This window comes from Sylvia atricapilla, chromosome 20 (genome assembly GCF_009819655.1).
Source record: "Sylvia atricapilla isolate bSylAtr1 chromosome 20, bSylAtr1.pri, whole genome shotgun sequence".
Taxonomy (NCBI): Eukaryota; Metazoa; Chordata; class Aves; order Passeriformes; family Sylviidae; genus Sylvia; species Sylvia atricapilla.
The window spans coordinates 8,501,536-8,520,495 of record NC_089159.1 but is presented as its reverse complement, the minus strand read 5'-3'; the positions used below and the strand labels follow the sequence as shown (position 1 = coordinate 8,520,495).

Here is an 18,960-nt window from a genome sequence, read left to right as displayed (position 1 = left end):
TGTTTGGAGTGCAGAGAGAGTCCTTGAGATTTGATCTAAACTGTAACACAGAAGTTACTGACCCCGTGTATGGAGCTCAGTAACACACAGCAAGTTTGCACAGCTCTGAAATTGCTAAACCTCTGAACATCCTTCTCCCACTGAAGAAGAATCTGCTCTCTGTTATCTCTTGAACAACTCCCCTCCCATTTGAGCTGCCCTGTGCAGTACCTTTGTCAAACGTGAGCAGCTGCTGATTTCTCCTTTCAGGAGATTTACTGGAGCCGTTGGTGCCTCATCCCGAGTTCCGGATGCTGGGCCTGAGGAACATCCCCCAGATGCCCGAGAGCTCCCTGGCCTTCAGCTCCTTCAGCTGGCCTGGCCTCATCAAGCACCTCAGGCAGATACTCATTGCTAATGCTCACATGGAGGAAGGTAAAGAAACACCAGCCACTCACCTTCAGTCTGCACCACTCTTTAAACATCCCTTTGTGCAGAGGGAATAAAGCTGGGATGTTTTGTGGAGCTCGCAGTTCAGAAAAAAGAGCTGCTGCCCTCAGCAGGAATTTGCCCCCACAAAACCAGCTGCTCCTTTCACCATTTCCCTCAGCTGCCACAGCAGCTCCCAGATTGCTCCTGCTCTGCTTCCAGACTTCTCAGTTAATTATAGCTATTGAAAATACACAAACCAAACTGACAGTTTGTGGCTGTGCACTTAATTTGCATAACTCCTTTGGAACATTCCTTGGATGGTGAGCTCTGCTTTTTCTTTTTACACCTTCTACCCATAAAAATCAGGCTCAGCTCTCCCCTGTAATTTACATGGAGAACTCAGTTACAGCTCAAAGTTATGCAAGGAATGGGCTGGAGGTTTGCTAAGTATAGAAACAGGTATCCATTTTCTCTGGCAGAGTGACTGCCAGGCAAATCCTGCTGGATTAGCAGTGGATTTCTCTGGGAGTTGTGTGATTGATGCTTCATTCATGTGCAGCAGCTACAAACTCCAGTGTGGTCTCAGTTTGGGGCACAGGGACAGTTCCCATCTGCGTCTTCACAAAACATTAACTTCCTTTTCTGTCTCTTTTTCCCCAAATCCCAAAGGTATTGATTGGCAGGTACGACCACCACAGCCAGGCTCCTCCATCCCCTCCACAAACAAACCCCTGCACTTCAACACTTCCATTGCCAACCTGGTTATCCTGAGAGGAAAAGATGTGCACAGCGTAGACTTGGGTAAGAGGAGGAGCACAGCCCCTCAGGGGCTCTGCTCTCACATCTCCCTGCTGTCTGCAACCAGATCTGACCCCAAAACCACACCTTTGACTCCCAAGGTTGATATTCCCCGTACAAAACATTTTACTGTCCAAGGCCACGTTGTCTAATTGCTCAGGGATTTTGTATTTCACTCCTGAGTTTCCTGAAGCACTTCAGGGAAGGAGGAGGAGGCTCAGGTCTGTAGATCTGGAATTCTTGACTATAATGTCTGAAAATACATTTAGCTGTTTCTGGAGTGATGAGCTTTGCTGGCAGCTGCATTATCCACACCAGTGTCCTCCTAGATAATCTAAGGAATCTGTTCAAAAGCTGTATTTTCAACAGGCTGCCCCCTCTGCAGATCTTTTCCCAGGCCTGAACTGATCTTCCAGCATTGATTAGGCCACACAGGGATCAAGGGTGGGTTTTGCCCAAAAGCCTGTCCTGGTTTTATTGCAGGAAGTTTCCAAGATCCCTCATTGTACACATCATGGCTTAACCCTCAGGATGCTTTTACTGCATGGAAAACACCCAGAGCTTTTAACAAGTATGAAAAGTCTGCTGCTTTGGTCAGCAACAGCCAGTTCCTGCTGAAACCTCTTGACAGCATCGTAGGAAAAGCTTGGAATATGTTTGCTTCCAAGTAAGTGAAAAGAATGATGCTGGTGTTTCACCAATAATTGCCAATATCTTCACTGATTTCTAATGTCTGACCCATTCTTCAACACACAGAGCTTACCTGCACCAGTACACAAAGTTTGGAATCCAAGAGGAAGATTTCCTGGACTGCTTCACAACCCTGGAACAAGTTATCTCCAGTTACACCAATCTGTGATTCGTTTCTTTGCTAAAATTGTCTGAAATAGAGATTTTCTGAAAGAACCAAGCTGGAAAACCTTCCATCAGCTTCCTGAAGTATGTAAATTATTGTACTGGAGTTATTTTTCAGTCTTAGGAGCAGAGTATCTGTGTGTGTGTGTGTGTGTGTGTGAATAGCAAGAACTGAATCTGAACTGAATATATTCCTATTTTCATATTATTCTTATTAAACATATCTAATAAATACCTATTTTTCAATACATTTGCTTTATACTGTACTATAGCCTCTTCTGACCATTTCACTAAGTAAACCACAACTCCTGGTTTTCTCCACTTTATAATTAACTTGTCAATTATTTAAACATATTTGCTGTGAGGATGGCTGGTAGACTGCAGATGTAAAAACTTACAATTTGATACAATAATTTTATAATTTCTGAAGTCAATTTAAGGACTTGAGTCTTTTTTTTGCACGAGTTTTACCACAGCCACAAGGTGGTGCCCTGGGAAGCTGCAGCTCCCTCCTGGCAGGAGAAGGGCTGGAATGACTTGGGGAGGCTCCCACTGAATTAAAATAAAACCAGAGAGTACAGCAGAATTAAAGATTTCATTGTAACACCGAGCTCTGCCTCTGTTAGCTCTTCATCAATGGAGGGAGAGCTTTGGGAATTCTTGGCCATCCTCCCCCCACCATGTCACACTGTTCTCCCACAGAAATCATCCCACAGGCCAAAAATTAAAAGAGTTAAAGTCACTCTCAAGGAACTTCTCCCTTGACAAATGGACAACTTTCACAGTGCAGCCTCAGGTTTTAGTGCCATTTCGTTCAAAAGATGGCAGCTCAGGGCTGGGGCCTGCTCTGGTCAGAAGGGATTTTCTGCTGTGTCTCTGCCACTTTCAACCATTGTCTAATTTGGGTATTTTCACAGAAGAAACTGCAGGAAAGATTGCACAAGAAGTTCAGACAAACAGCACAGGCAATTCGAGTTTGCAGGAACAAAGGGTCAGGAAAGGAGACCATGGTGAGCTCCCTCCTCCAAAAGGCACAGGATGTTCAGCAGCACAGAGATAAATTCCCTGGTGTTTTCAACAGATCCCAAACAGAATTTCCAGCATCAGAAATGAGAATAGGTAACTCCATGAAAAAATGGCCAAGTCCCAGGAATTCTTTTCCTTCTCACCTCACAGAACAGCTAGAAGGGTTTTTCCAAAGGCTGAGGGCAGGTGAGTTCCCTGAGAAACAAGGAAGAGAGCAATGGGTCATTGTAGTGCTGTAGCAATAACTACCTTTATTGCAGAAATAACCTCCTGTTATCTCTCTGTATGCAGAATTCTGAGCATGAAGCAAACACAGCAGGTGCTCAGTGCACCTATGAATGATGTAGACCCATATTTATGATTTATTTATGGCACTTCAGGCTAATGGAGCAGGATATTGGGTCTTTTTTTGTTTGTTTGATGGCAGAATTTGTGCCACATCAGGAAACACAGCACACAGGTAAGATGTCTAACCCCAAAGCAAAAACTAGAGTTTGAGCTGTTACAATCCCTTCCTGCTCTGGAGTTGGGGCTGACAGGAATTGTTTTAGGCATCTCTAAGCTTCTTCCTGTGAATGTTTTTCAGTCCTGAAATTCTCACACCCTTTCCAAAACTGAGCCTTCATTTTTTTTGATCTATGATGGGATTCCTTTATTTTTTCCCCAGGATGTGGAAAAGTGACAGGAAGTGAACAGCCACTATCAAATAGTCATCACCTCCAACTACATTAAAAGGTGGAGGAGTAATTCTCTATGAAATTGATAAAATTAATTATGTAAATAGAGCCTGGAAGAAGGCCTTTATTTCATTAACAGTTACAATTAAAGGGGTAGATCAAAGGTCAGCCCCAGCCAATGGCTCAGAGACAGGAACAGCAGGTTCAATGGCCTTGACCTTGCTTGTTGTAGGCAAAGTCCCCACAGGATGTCCATAAACCCAGAACAATGCTCCAGATCTCACTATTGTTTGTTGGAATGGACAGGTGCAGCTCACTTGGAAGCTGATTCAAGAACTCCAACTGTAGCAGACATTTCTATAGGAGAACATTTAGTTGACCACAAAAAAAAAACAAACCCTCAACCCCAAAACAAACCCTACCCCTCAAAAAACAACCCACAAACAAAGCAAAATATACCCACCAAAATCAAAAATAGCTTTTAATAACCTAAAATGTTTTAAACACAGTAAGTGTTTGGCAATGTAGTTACAGATAAAATTTCTTTATTTGGGCATAAATAGGTATTGGTGTTTTTAAAGTTAGACTCAGTACCAGTACAGGAAGGATGGAAATATATAAGAGAAAAATTCTCTGGTTCCTACAACAACCAGGGTTTAATAATTAAAAAGAAAATTATATTCAAATTACCAGTTGAAACACTAGTGAGAAACACAAAGGTACAAAAGGGCCTTGAATGAGTAATTCACTTCTTTCTGCATTTCCTAATAAATTTAGTATGGATAAATATTATTAAATGAGAGCCAGAAGGAAACAGGACTGAGTGTACTTGAAAAAAAAATCTGCTTTTTTGCTGGACACCGTTTTAAAACCTGCCCAAGAGGAATCAGGAAAGTGATTCACGGATCTGATATAACACACACAAAAAAAAACTTCCAAAAGGAACTGAGCTGCTTTCCTCAAGGGCAGCCCAGACAGAACTTTTCCAAGGCACTGAATTCCCCCGGAGCTTCCTGCTGCAGAGGCACAGCGCGGACACTCTTTGAGCGGCCTGGAAGCGCCGCTGATAATCCTGAATTTGAAGCACGGAGCTTTTCCGGCTCTCTCGGCCCCAGCGGGGCTCACAGTGGTCCCCTCGGAGGTGGCACTGCGGCAATCCTGTCCCCGCAGCCCGGCCACTTCCCCTGCCCCAGAGGGGACCGATGGCCCCCGCCCTGCGCCGCCACAACCCGCTGAACCCTCGCCAGGAGCGGCCACTGATCGATGTTCCTGCAAACCGCGGGGAAAAGGCTCCAGAGGACAGGCCGGAGAAGCTGCTCCTTAGGAAATAAAGGCAGCTTTTACAGTAAAGATGCTCCATGATAAAGATCGTGGAAGAAATGCAAGTTTTAATCAGGAGTTCGTACAAACCTGAGAGGTATCAAACAGTGGCTCCTGAGAGAGTCACGTTTATTTGTGTGTGAATTAGGTGCTAGACACCTTCTTGTCTTAAAGCCAAACTTAAAAATCCCAAATGTTACATTGTAAGACAGAATAATTAGTAAACCGAGGGTGTTCTCTAGGTCAGAATTCCTATTTTAAAAGCAAAAGCACTAAGTTGAGAAACTAAAAAAAGCCACTGGTTAAACCAAAAAAAGAGACAGAAAACCACTTGAGCTTTTGTTTCACTGGTTATATGTGAGGCGAAATGAGTTGGATTTGCACTGAAATGGGTGCATTCTGCAAAAATGATTATTGTACATATTTGGTTACATGGACAATGTCATGTTTGCTTAAGGCTCTCAAAAATACACTTCAGTTGCCTGAGAACGGTGTAATTGTGGGCAGATGGCAGGACTGGATTTGAATTTCTGCCCAGCAGTGTCCAAGATGTAATGGATCATTTTCAGGAGCACGTCAGGAGAGCAGAGCCCAGGGAGCCAAATGGGAAGTGGCCTCATCCCACAGGCTGAAGGTGGAATCAAATCCTGCCTGGACTTGGCTGGCCGGGGCAGCTGTGGCTGCTCCCTGGAATCTCTCAGTGAGGGTGGTGAGAGCTGGGCACTCACTCAGAGCTGCTGCTTTCCAGATGGCCTGGAACAATCCTGACTTCCAGGATCCATCTTTCTGTGGCTGTGCTTTGCTGCTGCCTGGCCTGTCCTGCCCCTTGCAAAGAAAACCCTGGGATGTTTGCTCCCCACCCCACCTTGGAGCCTGTGTGAGCTGCCTGGGAGGCACTGAAGTCAGCAGTTGTGTTTGTGGAGTGATTTGAAGTTGGGAATCTTTCCTTTACAGGCTGAATTTCGGTGAAGAAACCAAGTGCAACTGATAAAGCAGTCAAAAATCATACATTTGGCAATGAAAGACCAAAAATCCAATTAAATACTCTGCTCCCAAGGAGAAAAGCTTCCATTCCCCCCCACCAGCCACTGCTCAGGGTTTCACATTATCAGCCAGGCTTCCCCTCAATCCCAGTATTTTCCCATAAAAAACAGACACAAACCTGATGTGTGCTGAGGAAGGAGACTTCACTCTGCAGTGACACGAGGAAGGAAATCTCAACACGTGGGGCCCTGTTCAAGCTGAACAAAACTGCAGGGAACAGACTTGAACTTGGCCAAAAAAGGCTCCACACCGAGGGCAGAGAGGGCTCGAGGGAGGGACTTCAACCTTAAAACAAGACCTAAACCCTTTCCTTCTTCCCTCAACTGGATCTCTCAGTCACAAGTGGAAGCTGTTGCCAAAAATTGCCTCACTTCCCCCACCAGCACCTGGCTCCTCTGGGCTGCTCTGGGCTTTGCCACACACAGGAGGGGGAGAGACACTTTGTGCAGAAGTTAAAGGAGGCAACAGAATTAAAATCACCACTCGCAGTAGCAAAATATTGCTTTGGGAATGGTTTTGGCATCCATTAGTTGGAAGTCAAGTAAAAACCGGCTTCAGGCATCTTAAAAGTTTCTTCCTTGCCTCTCCCCACCTCGAGCCTTACACAACAGCCAGGAATGCACTGCCTGTGTCACAGGAGGTCAGCTGGGCTGAGGGGAGACCTACGAGTCCAGGAATCTGAGAAATGAAATGTGTTGTTATGAAAATATCCTAAATATTAAGAGCTCTCCAGACAACAGCTGCAGTGAACCAGGCACTGAGAGCTGAGGTTTCCAACCAGCCCAGAGAGGTTTTGTGACCATGGTGGGATTTGCACGGTGTTGTAAATGTGAATGTGTGTTTTCTCTCTGAGACAAAGAAATGCTGAGCACAGGAAATCTGTGTTTTCCCATCAAAGGATGGAAAAATCCTAATAAACTTTCTGAGGAAAGCCGCAGCCCCTCAAAGTGCGAGCCTTGAGCAAGGAACCGATGTTTTAATCAGCAGCAGCTCCTGCAAGAGAACTGCCAGGTTCTTTCCTGACGGCACAGAGGCAAAGGGGAACCACACGCTCATTTCCTGTGGATACAACAAGCTCTGGGAAACGCATTGGCTCTCTGAAGAATTCCTTCCAGGTGGCACCAGAGTCACCGAGCCGTTCTGGAGGCCAGCAGAGGCGTTTCCAGGAGCCGGGTGTGGCTGTTATCAGAGCACGAACAATGCCCCGAGCTGACACCTCCTCTCTCGCCTTTCAGCAGGAAAGAGCCGCCAGTTTCCTCATTGCCACTGCCCGGGCAGCCCCGGGAAGCTGCTGGGAACAGCCGAACAATGAACCGGGAGCACTGCCCTGGAACACGGAAGATTCCACGGGAGCTCAGCAGCTCCTCAAACGAGCTCCAGCCAAAGGCGACCTTTGGTTTCATGCTAATGGAGTCACTGCTCTTTATCATACCAAGGATGATAATAATAATAATAATAATAAATTAATAAAACCTCCTCAGCACAACAAAGGGCAGTGCTAAAGCAAACGAAACCCAAGCTGGGCCCATTCCACAGGTTCACATTTGTACCTTTGTTTCACCACACCTGGACACCTCCAGCAGTGAACGGGCCGAGTGGCCTCAACAGCCTTCTCACTCAATTCAAACACGGAAATAATCACCTTTTTTTGACCGAAATACCAGTTTTTTTCCTGAATTCTTAACACATTCCAAGCAGTCACTGATTGCAGGGCTCTCCCCGTTTGCTGGGAGGTGACATAACAGCGGTGAGTTTTGTTTGAGCTCCTTCCCCTCTGGTGACAACTGACCCAGGTTGTTGCAGCCTCTCCCTCTGCCACCACTGCCAGAACAATGTTCTGCTGCCTTTCGTGAAGGCCGAGTGGATGCACCAATAAACAAGTGAAATGTGTGAAGAAATTCACCCCAGAAATTCATGTCATGTTTCATGCCCTCCAATAGGCACTTGAATTGGCAAAGTCACAGCGGGCTCAGAGAGTTTTTCGGCATAATCTTTCTAAAAATGACTTTGGAAGAGCAAATGCAAACATTTCCCACGTCTGAACGCACCAGAGGTGTTTCACAGGGACGGGGATGGCTCCACTCCTCTGCCTGCGTTACAGATCCCAGCACTGATCCCTCACCTGCCCAGCGGGATCCACTGCCACGCTCCACCAGCTGCTGCAGCCTGCAGAGAGCTGGGTGAAATCCTGTTTTCTTGCTGCTGTTCCGCTTTCTCCTCCAAAAACCCAACCAAAATTACAGCAAAAAAAGAGCAGAATTTTACATCTCAGAAGACTCCTCCAATTATCTTATCTGATATCTACATTTAGCCTTTTAACTGCTGATTACAAAGTATTTTTAAACTTTGTGTTTCAAAGAAAAATGATTGGTTTTACCCCAAAAGAACACACCCCACACTTCTCTTTACACCTGCCATCGATTTTGTTCACTAGTATTTATATTTCTGCCTGATAACCAGGGAAACCTCCAGAGTGTTGTGCTTGTACTTTGCAGCGCCTGCAGCGAGAGGGAGGCTGATTCTAACAAATGACATAACGAAGCCCAAAAGCACGGCAGGGAAGGACTTTGTGGAACAGCATCAAGCCACTGCCAAGTGTTAGTGACAAGTGTCCTTTAGCAGGAACAGGCAGCTGGGGGAGTTCTGAGGGAGCTGCTGGAACAGAAACACAGCGTGACACTGGCAGAGGGAAGGACTCCGGGACAGCAGCAGCTTTCCTGTCCTCATGGATGTGAGGACTGGACACTCTGACCTGACCTGGCTCGCTGTGACCCGAGCTCTGCTTACACCAGCAATTCCAGCCTGCTGGGGCACTGCCACCTCTCAGGGCTGTGGGGAGGCAAAACCCTCCCAGAAGGAAAAGGGAGAGCCCTACCTGATCTTGTTTCACAAATAGAGACTAAAAAAAACCACCTCTGACACATTAAAATCATCAGTTTTTCTTACAGGACTGTTACTTCCGTGTGATTTTCAGTCATCCCCAGAAAAAGTGTCTAACTGCAAGAAGCAGCACTTAGGGATCCCTAAGAATAGGGATTTGTCCCCAACACACTGAACTGACTGACTGCTTCCAATGTGTGATGAAGATGTGTGCAGCGAAAGGAAACTTTGGGTTTAGGGAGCAAAATCCATGTTTTCAGGTCAAAAGCTGAAGGCTGAGTTTTTCTCTGAAGGCACAAAATGCAGCTGAATTATCTTCTGTGTTCACACTGGAGAATGTTTGGGACAGCAAATGTCACAATGTTACCGAGAGTTCAATACGGAGAATGGAAACAATCCAGCTGAAATAAACACTGGGAAACGTTATTTCTTTGTTTATTTAAGCAAACACAAACTATCCATTGCAAATCTCATCAGGTTTGGGTCACTTTTGTCTCTATTAGGGTTTTTTTTTTACCTTTTACCAAGTCTTATCTGCCAGGTAGAATGATCACTTTTTCTTCTTTAAATAGCGTTAGAAAGCTTCAAAATAACAGCAGAGCTTATTGGAATGGACACATGGAAACACAAGCTGAAGAACAATATATATGTATATATATACACATATATATATGTATTTCACACTACATATATGTAAACATATTGAACCAAAGGTGGGAGAAAACTTTTCAGTTTTCCTTCTGGTTTTCCAGCAGGCAAGAGGCAGAATTTTAAGACCTCTAAAGCATTTAGAAATGTGCAGTTTATTGGCTCAGGCTCAAGGAAAAAGGTTTTTTTTTTTCTCTTTTAGTTATTGTTGCAGTGTCTTAATTCCAACGTGAGGGGACACAGGGACCCCATCAATGCCACCCATCCCCTCCCAGCAGTGACAGGTCAATCCTGTGTCCCTCAGGGGACAGATTTGGGACCAGAAATGGGGACAGCAGCCGAGGGCTGTCACTGCCCCAGTGTCCTGAGGGGAAATGGAGCTCTGAGGTGACCCCTTAAAGTCCAACATCGAGGGTTTGTAGGCTGGAAAGGTGAAGTTCCAAACAGAGCCCTGGGGTTTGGAATTGTACCAGAACAAGTTCTTCGTGACATTATTGTCAAAGGTATTAATTAATTAATGGTATTAATTTAGTAAATACTGTTCACCTTTTAAACACCACCAGGAGCAGCTGAAGGGCCTTTGTGCTGCTGGCACTTTGAGATACTGGAATTGAAATCCTCCCCAGGCATTCCCAGCACTGCCTGAAGTTCCCTGTGAAGCCAAAAGAACGGGTACAAACCTCAGCCCCGCCCAGGGGAAGCTTTACAAGGGCTTCGTTCTGCACTGGGAGCTCATTCCCAGCCCGACCAGACAGGGATGTGCTGCTGATGCTCAATGGAAACGGCTGGGGATGGATGAGGCACGGTCAGATGAGAGATACCAAAATGTCAGACAGCCTACCGACTGTTGTTGCCATGAGATCCAACAGTCAACATCAGTCTGATAAGCTATCCGACAGGATGGTACAGCCATGGCATGGCACGACGCTGGAAACAGCAGCCCTGCCTCCAGCCCTGCCCAACCCGGCCCCACGAGCAGCCCAAGAGAAGCCCAGCAGCAGCTCAGCCACCTCCGGAGAACGCTCATTAGAAAGGCAAATTAATTAATTCTCGGTGCTTGTGCCCCTAAGGGTAAAAATAAAAGCGGATCGTTCACAAGTGCTCAGGGCAAGGCAGGTAGGGCAGCACGGGGATTGATGTGCTCAGGAGGGAAAAGAGCCATTTCAAAATCAGTTCTGCTCTGTACATCTGAGCCGATCAGAACAAATCTGACTTTGAAAGCACGAGGTTAAAGGCTCTCTAAAGTTCTCTGCACTGGGCAGACACAAAATCTGCTTTCAGCTGCAATCTGAACTCTTCTCCCCTCTGTCCTCCACTGCCCACAGCTCTGGGCTCGGGGGCCTGAGCACAGTCTGGGATAACCAATCTTGTTCTCTGTTTAACCTATTTGAGCAGTGACTGTGCTGCAGGCGAGGCACGGCCTTCCTCCTCCCTTTGCTAAGCAACAAGTTCTGAAGAAAAAAGAACAAAAAACACAACAAAAAAAAGAGCAAAGGGTTTGAGCACCATTAGTGCAGGAAGGATGAGCAAACATGCACAGAGCATCCAAAAGCGAGAGAGGAAAAGAAACAGCTTAAAAAGACTGACACAAGAAATTCTGGAATGATCATAAGATGACTTTATAAAGGGTTTTTTTGTTTTTTTTTTTTATCTTCATTCTAAATATACAGAATAAAAAACGTTGGCTTCAGCATTTTAACATCAACCATCTCTGCTAACAGGAGAGGGTGGCTTTTCCAGCGTGCAATGCAATGGGACACCGGGAATTCAGACAGAACAGCCTCACCATGAGGGACATGCAACACTTGGTACCCGACCTGTACTCAGTTATTTACATTTTCATGGCCTTGAAACTTATGGAAAAAGCAAAACCAGCCACCCTTCAAAAGAAAACGTTACCCTCAGGTCAGTCTGAACTTAAATCAGGAGATGGAGAGGATTAAATCATCAGTTTTGGAAGTAATTTGTATGGACAACTTCAGTGTTAAATTCCATTTAACATCCCATTGTCCATCCTGTAAAACACAACCCAGACTCATTTCCACCTTACCGTAACATTTTTAAGTTTGTCAATGAAACCGTTGCTCCAATATCCAAATTACTTTCAAAATCAAACAAAAAATACTTGTTAAGAGTTGAAAATTGATGTTAAAATTTTTCCCCCCTTTTGAGTAATGCTGTTTTTTAAACATATGAAAAGATGTGTCATTTCTCGTGTCTGCCAAAACCCATCCTGAGGGGGTTTTTTTCCCATTTTTTTCCAAGCTCATTTGGTTTTTTCTTCCGAGTACATCTTCTGTTGCAGTCGCTTGGCATAGCTCTGGGCCATGGAGTTGATTATAGATAAGATAAAATAACAAACCATGACAATCACCAATTTTTCAAATATCCAGGATAGCCAGTTTTCCCCCTGAAGAGACAAAACAGAAGGAGGAGAAGAATGAAGATTAGTGGACAGGACAAAAGAGAGTTCTGGGTGAAAGGGGAAAGCTCTGCTCGTGTCTTAATTCTGCAATAATCGAACTCAAACCAGGAACCAAGCGCGAGCTGACAGGATTCCTGCAGGTCCCTCTGCAAAACCCACTTCAGTCCCTCGCAAGGCAATGCAGGAGGGGCTGCCAAATGACGAATCCCTGAGCACTCCCAGTGTGCTCCCGAAGTGATTCATTACTCCCAGTCTTGTTTGGGCTTCGCTAACAATTCCTGGAGTCTGTCACTCCCTGTCACGTTCCTCGCCCAGAAAACCACCAGGTCATTGGTTAATAATGTTGGGTTTTTTTCCCTAAATTGCCTTTTCTGGGTTGTCTCCTCATGAGGAGCTCACTCTTTGGTGTCTCTGAAGTTCCGGTGCCACTGGCAGCGTTTAGCACGGGAACTCTCCAGTTGTGCACGTTGTCAAAGGAGGGCAGCAATGCTCTGCTCACAACCCGTGCCCAGAAATCACTGCACATTTCCTGAGCCTCCCCGGCGCTTTTGTGGTAAGACACGGCCAAAGGGACTTCTGCAACAGCTGCACGTGAAAAGTGACTTGGATTGCAGGGGTTTTAGCTCAAAATGCCTCAGCAGCCTGAAGGATTTGATAGCAAAGCTGCTCTGTTCCACTGAAAATACAGGGTAAGTTTTTAAAAATACTTTAAAAAAAGTTTTAAATAGTTTTTTCGGTATCAAAGGACACTTCTGCCCCTTGTACCTGCTCTTAACACTGTAATTTCTTTTCCTTTCAAAGACTAAAGGCTTAGGGATTTTATTTCTCTTACTGTCCACTGAGCCACAGATCCCACCGGCTTCTGAAGCATCGGTGCTGCCCAGTTTGTTACTATTTCACACGGAAAGGCAAATCTTTTCTCCTTAAATCAAACTTTCCAAAGAGGCAGCTCAGGCAGAGGCAAGACAAGCCACTGGTTTTGATTTGTACTTTCATTTGTTCTCTAAAGGATTTAACTCGAAAAGCACACCATTAATATTTTTCATTCCCAGGTTGCTTTTAAAATGAGAATTTTATCTATTCCCTGGGTCAGTGCAGATCTTGGATAAGCAGAGCGGGGAGTTACGTTTGTAAAAACTACAGGTCTAAGACAGGCAGGGAACAGCAAAGTGAGGGAGGGAGGCAGAGAGGGGCTTACCTGTGGCACAGCACCGTCGGATTTGTGGTGGAGTTTTATCCTCTGAGCTTCCAGATATTCTTGAAATGGCTTCTGAAGAGAAGGACCTATACTCGGAATAGCACTGATGGAAAGTTCATCCCAGAGAACAAGACAAAATAGGGGAGAAAAAAAAAACAAAAAACAAAAAACTTTTTTTTTTTTTAAACTTACCACTTTACCTAATCAGAACAAAGTTCAGCTGAGCCTCAGCTCAGCAGGGAACTCGAAGCTACTCGAGAAAACAGAAATAAACCACGTTTCATCTTTTGATCTGATACTTCGGGAGGGATGCATTTCCCCAGATCCTCAAAAAGCGCTTCAAAAGTAAAATGTTTCTGAGGAAGCCCAGCGCTGGGCAGAGAGGAGCGAGCCGGAGCATTTCCTGGGAGGCAGCAGCGCCGAGAACCCAATGAATGACTTCGGAGAAGTCCCACATTTATCAGCGGCAGTTCCTGTAAGAACTGGTTTGAACCGATTAATGAGGAAATGACTGGGCCTTGTGTCATCCCTCGGTTAAAAAAGAAACTGCCGGGCTCAAGCCTCGCCCCTCTCCGCCCGGGGCCGGCCCCTCGGCCCGGGCAAGTCCTTTTTAGGACAATCCGTGCGTCATCCCCTCGCCGAAAGGCTCCGGGAGCGATCCTCCCCCGAGCCGGGTGAACAAAGGAACAAAGGAGCTGCCCCGGAGAACATCTCCCTGCTAAAGCTGGGAACGGCCTCAGCAGCTTCTCCTGAAATGCTGCCGAGCACAGCCCCGAGCGCTGTCACCAGTGTCACCAGTGTCACCACCCTTCCAGAGACACCCCAATCCGAGTATCAGCTCTCCGGGAGCGGAGCGGCCGCACCGTGTGAGCGGCTGGGGAGAACGTTCCCAAAGCTGGATCCACCCCGTCCTGACTCCTCATTTCTGTTTCATTTTAAAGAAATCACCGTGTTCTTCCACATTATAAAACTCCTCAAGTTCAAATATAAATTTTCAATGATCAGCAGCCCCGGTCTGAGCTGTGTGGGGAGAACATTCCCAAAGTTGGATCCACCCCATCCGAACTCCTCACTAGTGACCACCTGAATTGCAAACAGAAGGGAGATTTTTCGTTTCATTTTAAAGAAATCACTGTGTTCTTCCACATTATAAAACTCCCCAAATTCAAATATAAATTCTAAATGATCACCAGCAGCCCCAGGACCTGAGCTGTGTGGGGAGAACATTCCCAGATTTGGATCCACCCCATCCGAACTCCTCACTAGTGACTACCTGAATTGCAAACAGAAGGGAGATTCTGGTTTTTGTTTAATTTTAAAGAGATCACTGTGGTCTTCTGTATTAAAAATTCACCTAAATGTTACTTATTTGGCTTTATTAAATCCACTGCTGCTGCTGCTGCTCCAGGGAGGGTTCAGCAGAACCCCTCAGAGCCAAGGTGTACACCAAGGACTGGACACTTGTCCCCTCTCCAGTGGCTCACACATTCCCCTCATCCTCCTGCTCTGACACCAAATTCCCTTTTCCAGGCCGAAGCCCAATTATTAAAAAATAACAGCTTTCTAATTTTAGGGATTTCTGAAAAGCACGAAACAAAGTGTCTCATTCTCCTCCAGTAAATCTATTTATTCCCTTCATGGCCAGGGGCAAAGGAGGTTTTTTTGAACCCATTTCCCAGCAAAAGGTCGCTTCCCCCGTGATTCACCAGCGGCTGAGGAAACTCTGTGCCCGGGCTGGGAAAAATTCTGGGAAAAAAAACAACCCAACAAAGAACCTGTGGAAGCCCAAGCACGTCCCTTATCCATTTGACATCATCTGTGTCAATGTCCCAAAGTGTTCCCGGTGATCCAGAGGTGCCTCAGCACTGACTATTCCTGGGAAAAGCGCTCCCAGGGACGAGTCACTCTCCGAAGAACATCGGGGACATTTTGAGGTTTCTTTTCTTTCTCCAACAATTCTTGGGAGGCCTCAAGAGCGACTGCAAGGTAATGGTTTACTTTTGAACTTGTGCATGATTATGAAATGAGGAATATTTAAATGATGAGGGGTCAATGATTAACAGGGTGGTGGTCGAATGACTCCGCTCCTCGCCGAAAGCTGAACTCGCCCCAAACTGAATTAAACACAGAACAAAGACATGAAACCCAAGCTCAGAGCCTTGAGGAGCTCCTGGTGCATCAAAACAATATTTCAAAAATTTTCTCACTGAATAATTCGCTTTTTATTTCCCTTTCTGGGCGCTACTATTAGTTAAGTGCACAAAATTAATTTCTCATCAAAGCAATTTTGAAGAACTGCAAGATCCTAAATGAAGGACCTCAGATCCTATTTTTTGTACATTTGTAAAGACTTTAATTCTGATAAAAAAGTGCACAGATTTAAATAAGGAGTTAAAAAGCAGAGAAAAACCTAGAAAATCAGGAATCCACATGAAATTCTTGAAATCCCTTCTCGGCAGCACAGTATTAGTTACTGGTGCTTTTCTGGACAACATTAAATCATTTAATCACCCACTTATGTGCCACCTGATATCCAAAGGCATAATCTTAAATCTAAAAAAAAAAAAAATCTTTAGAATGATTTAATGTAATCAGAGTTAAGTGAGTTCTGTGTCCCTGCAAACCCCAGAGCTCCCTCGGCGCTGACCCGAGGAGGAGGAGGAAAATTGGGGATGAATTTTGTGGGACCGGGAGAGGGGCTGAATCTGCATCACAATTCCTGCGCTCAGCACCTCCCAAAAACCCGCAAATTTCACAGGATTGCAGAAGGGAGATGCTGGAAGAAAACCCCGGAATAATCCCAACCCAATTCCCTGCTTGTTCCTTCAGGGATCAAACCCATTGTCTTGGAAATCCAGACTATGGAAGAGGAAATTTTGATTCAGAAATTGTTTTAGAAACCCTCATTGTTAAATATTAAATTTTCGTTTGGATTCACTCTGATTCTCTGCTGAATTTTAATGTTTTACAGGGAATTGAAACTGGGAACAAGCTCCCCAAAATTGCAGTAGCCTTTGGTAATCCTAAACTCACTACACCATAACATTTCAGTCAAAACCATGATTTCCATTCTAATACCGCAACAGAAACAGCCATTAAAAATCTGGATTCACTGAGAAAACACTCCTGGTGCCTGTTTTCAGAACAATTACCTGCCATTTGTAATTAAACAGATGCACTTTATTATTTTTTTAAACTCGGAGCTACAATTTCTATGTCAAAGACAAATTCTAAAGCTCTTTTTCCAATAAATAAAACAAAACTCCCCATCTGTTTGAAGCACCACATGACAGAGATTCAGCAAAGTTGCTCGAGGATTATTTAAAAAATTACACCAAGACCCTGCAGACTCCAAAAACTTCCAGTCCAGTTACAGCAAATCTGAGTTTAAATGTATTAATTTGCTTTTCCAAGAACAACTGGCAACAGTTGCACCTCAAATGCCTTTCACTGGTGCTTAAATGATTTTGGGGAAACTTTACATCTTTTTAACAGAATCTATGGAAATACAGAAAGATTTTTACCAAAGGCACCAGGATGAAGAACCAAACCCAGAGGAGAAAAAAATTGTATTTTCCTTGGATCAGCTTACAAAAAGTAGGAAGTTTTTTGATATTCCAGTCATCTGCATTTTTACCATTATTAAAAAGACTTATTTATAACTATTTAATTATTATATTTAGGCTTCTGAAAGGCATAATTTCATCTTACAAAGTCTTTAGGAGCATGGTTTTCTCTTGAGTGACTGAAATCTCTCAGCCTGTGCTTTGAGAGGTCGGGAACACTCAGGGAATTAATTCCAACTCTCTTAAATCCTGAAGTACAGGTCTCTAGCAAATTCTGCCCCTCAGGGTCATTGCACCAATATCTCACAAAAAAATCTGTCACACTATAAGTTAGGCTATAAAATTCCCATTTTGTCAAAGCACATTTGGATATTTGTTCACTTTTCCAGAGAGAAATGTTAATATTCACATGAGTTTTTTAAAAAAAAAAAAAAAAAAAAAAAAAAAAGAAGCTGCCACTGTAGACTCAAATTTTGGGAACAAACCCATGATTTTTCATGAATGAAAATGTGAAAGTTTATGGAAGTTATTTATTAGAGGCCTCGAACACCAATGATACTGAAGCAGCTGATTAATAACCCTGAGCTGTTCCTAAACTGATCCTGATGGAATTAAAAATGTAAATGAGAAGCTCAGTGCAGCCAGCCCTGAGCCCTGTGAACTGGGATCCACCCCAGTGGGATGCTCAGGAAACTGGGAGCACTGGGGGGGTCACAAACATGGGAGTTTCTTTAATGTCATTTAAATTTATCACAGAAATCCTAACCTGGAGGGAAACCAGAGCCCTGAGGGGAACAGAAGGTGCAGACAAGGCTGGACACACCTGGGGAAGGTGATGCAATATTGAGTCACAGCCCCACTTTATGGATAATCCCTCCAAGATTCACTGCCCTCAGCCTGGAAAATCCCTTTTCTCACAGACTCCACACACTCGGGGCAAACACCGGCAGGTTTTTTGGGGGCTGAAACAGCCAGAGAAAAACATCCTTTGGGAAATGGCACCGCAATAATTCCAAATGAAGAGAGCAGGGAAGAGCTTTGACACAGGAGCAGCAAACGCCTGTGGGTTTGTCACTGCTGGGCACTGCCCAAGGCCAGGGATTATCTCCTGCCGCAGAGAAGGGAGGGAAGAGGCACTGATGGATCCCACAAAGAAAGGGAACGTGCTGGGATGGGCTCCTCCCTGCCAGGACCTTCAGCTCTTTTTAAATCCATTCTTTCAATGGGATTATTGGCAGCCAGGCCAGAGGGGGAAGGCAAAGGCTTTCACCTTCCCAATATTTATGGAAAACGTCATTAAATGATCCCCCCCACACCAATTATAGGAGATTCCCGTTTATCCATTCCCCTGTGAGAACACAGGAAAAATCCATCCAGCAGCTCCAAGGCAATCAAACATTCAGGACAGACACTGAATTCGGGGATTTTACTTTTTAGGGTATTTTAGCCACCCCTCCCTCAGGAGTTTCACTCCAGCACGTTGGTATTGACTTCTTTGGAAGTCAGGTATTTTAAAAACCATTGAAAAAGAGATTCCAGTGGAAATATTTTCATGCCATTGGCCAATTCACAAAGCTGATTCATTTGCATAACGTGTCCCTTGTCTCAACAGGGCACCTTTCTTCCTGTGAGCCCTCTGAGCCTTCAATGGTTAATTTTTTTCCAGACAGTGATCTAAACTGGCTCAACGGTTAGTATTTTAATGAGCTGTCATTTCCTGTGCTGATAAAGATTCTCACAGTATTTAAACCATCCATTTCCCCGAGGCTCCACCACCACCAGCACGACCCTGCAGTGACTCAGAGGGGCTCAGCCTGAGCCTGACTCAGCCCTGGGAGCTGGGGCTGCCCAAAACCCGGGTTAGGTTTAGAGAAACCTGGGTTAGGCTTAGAGAAACCTGGGGCTGCCCAAATCCTGAATCCTGGGAATTGGGGCTGCTCAAAATATGAATCCTGGGAGCTGAGACATCCCAAAACCTGAATCCTGGGAAGTGGGGCTCCTCAAAACCTGAATCCTGGGAGCTGAGACATCCCAAAACCTGAATCCTGGGCCTTCCCAAAGCAGGATCCAGCTCCCTTTCCAGCCAAACCAAAGCCCCCGGTTCCCACCCCC

At 45.0% G+C, this 18,960-nt stretch overlaps 2 protein-coding genes across 4 annotated transcripts in view; one reads left to right on the top strand and one right to left on the bottom strand.

The window, feature by feature from the left end:
• TUBD1 (tubulin delta 1) overlaps positions 1-18,960 on the top strand; it is a 76,120-nt gene that overhangs the window by 2,893 nt on the left and 54,267 nt on the right. The window contains exons 6-9 of one of the 2 annotated variants that reach the window (XM_066333502.1): positions 250-414; positions 1,081-1,212; positions 1,693-1,876; positions 1,966-2,498. In XM_066333502.1, the coding sequence (XP_066189599.1) occupies positions 250-414; positions 1,081-1,212; positions 1,693-1,876; positions 1,966-2,068 (584 nt within the window). In that variant the 3' untranslated portion in view covers positions 2,069-2,498. Of the gene's footprint in view, positions 1-249; positions 415-1,080; positions 1,213-1,692; positions 1,881-1,965; positions 2,499-18,960 lie in introns of those variants that run through there. The other variant, XM_066333503.1, reaches the window with a different exon arrangement.
• VMP1 (vacuole membrane protein 1) overlaps positions 11,255-18,960 on the bottom strand; it is a 59,858-nt gene continuing 52,152 nt past the window's right edge. For both annotated transcript variants that reach the window (XM_066333499.1, XM_066333501.1), the window contains 2 exons: positions 13,283-13,385; positions 11,255-12,069 (listed from right to left, as the gene is read on the bottom strand). In XM_066333499.1, the coding sequence (XP_066189596.1) occupies positions 11,926-12,069; positions 13,283-13,385 (247 nt within the window). In that variant the 3' untranslated portion in view covers positions 11,255-11,925. The remainder of the gene's footprint in view (positions 12,070-13,282; positions 13,386-18,960) is intronic.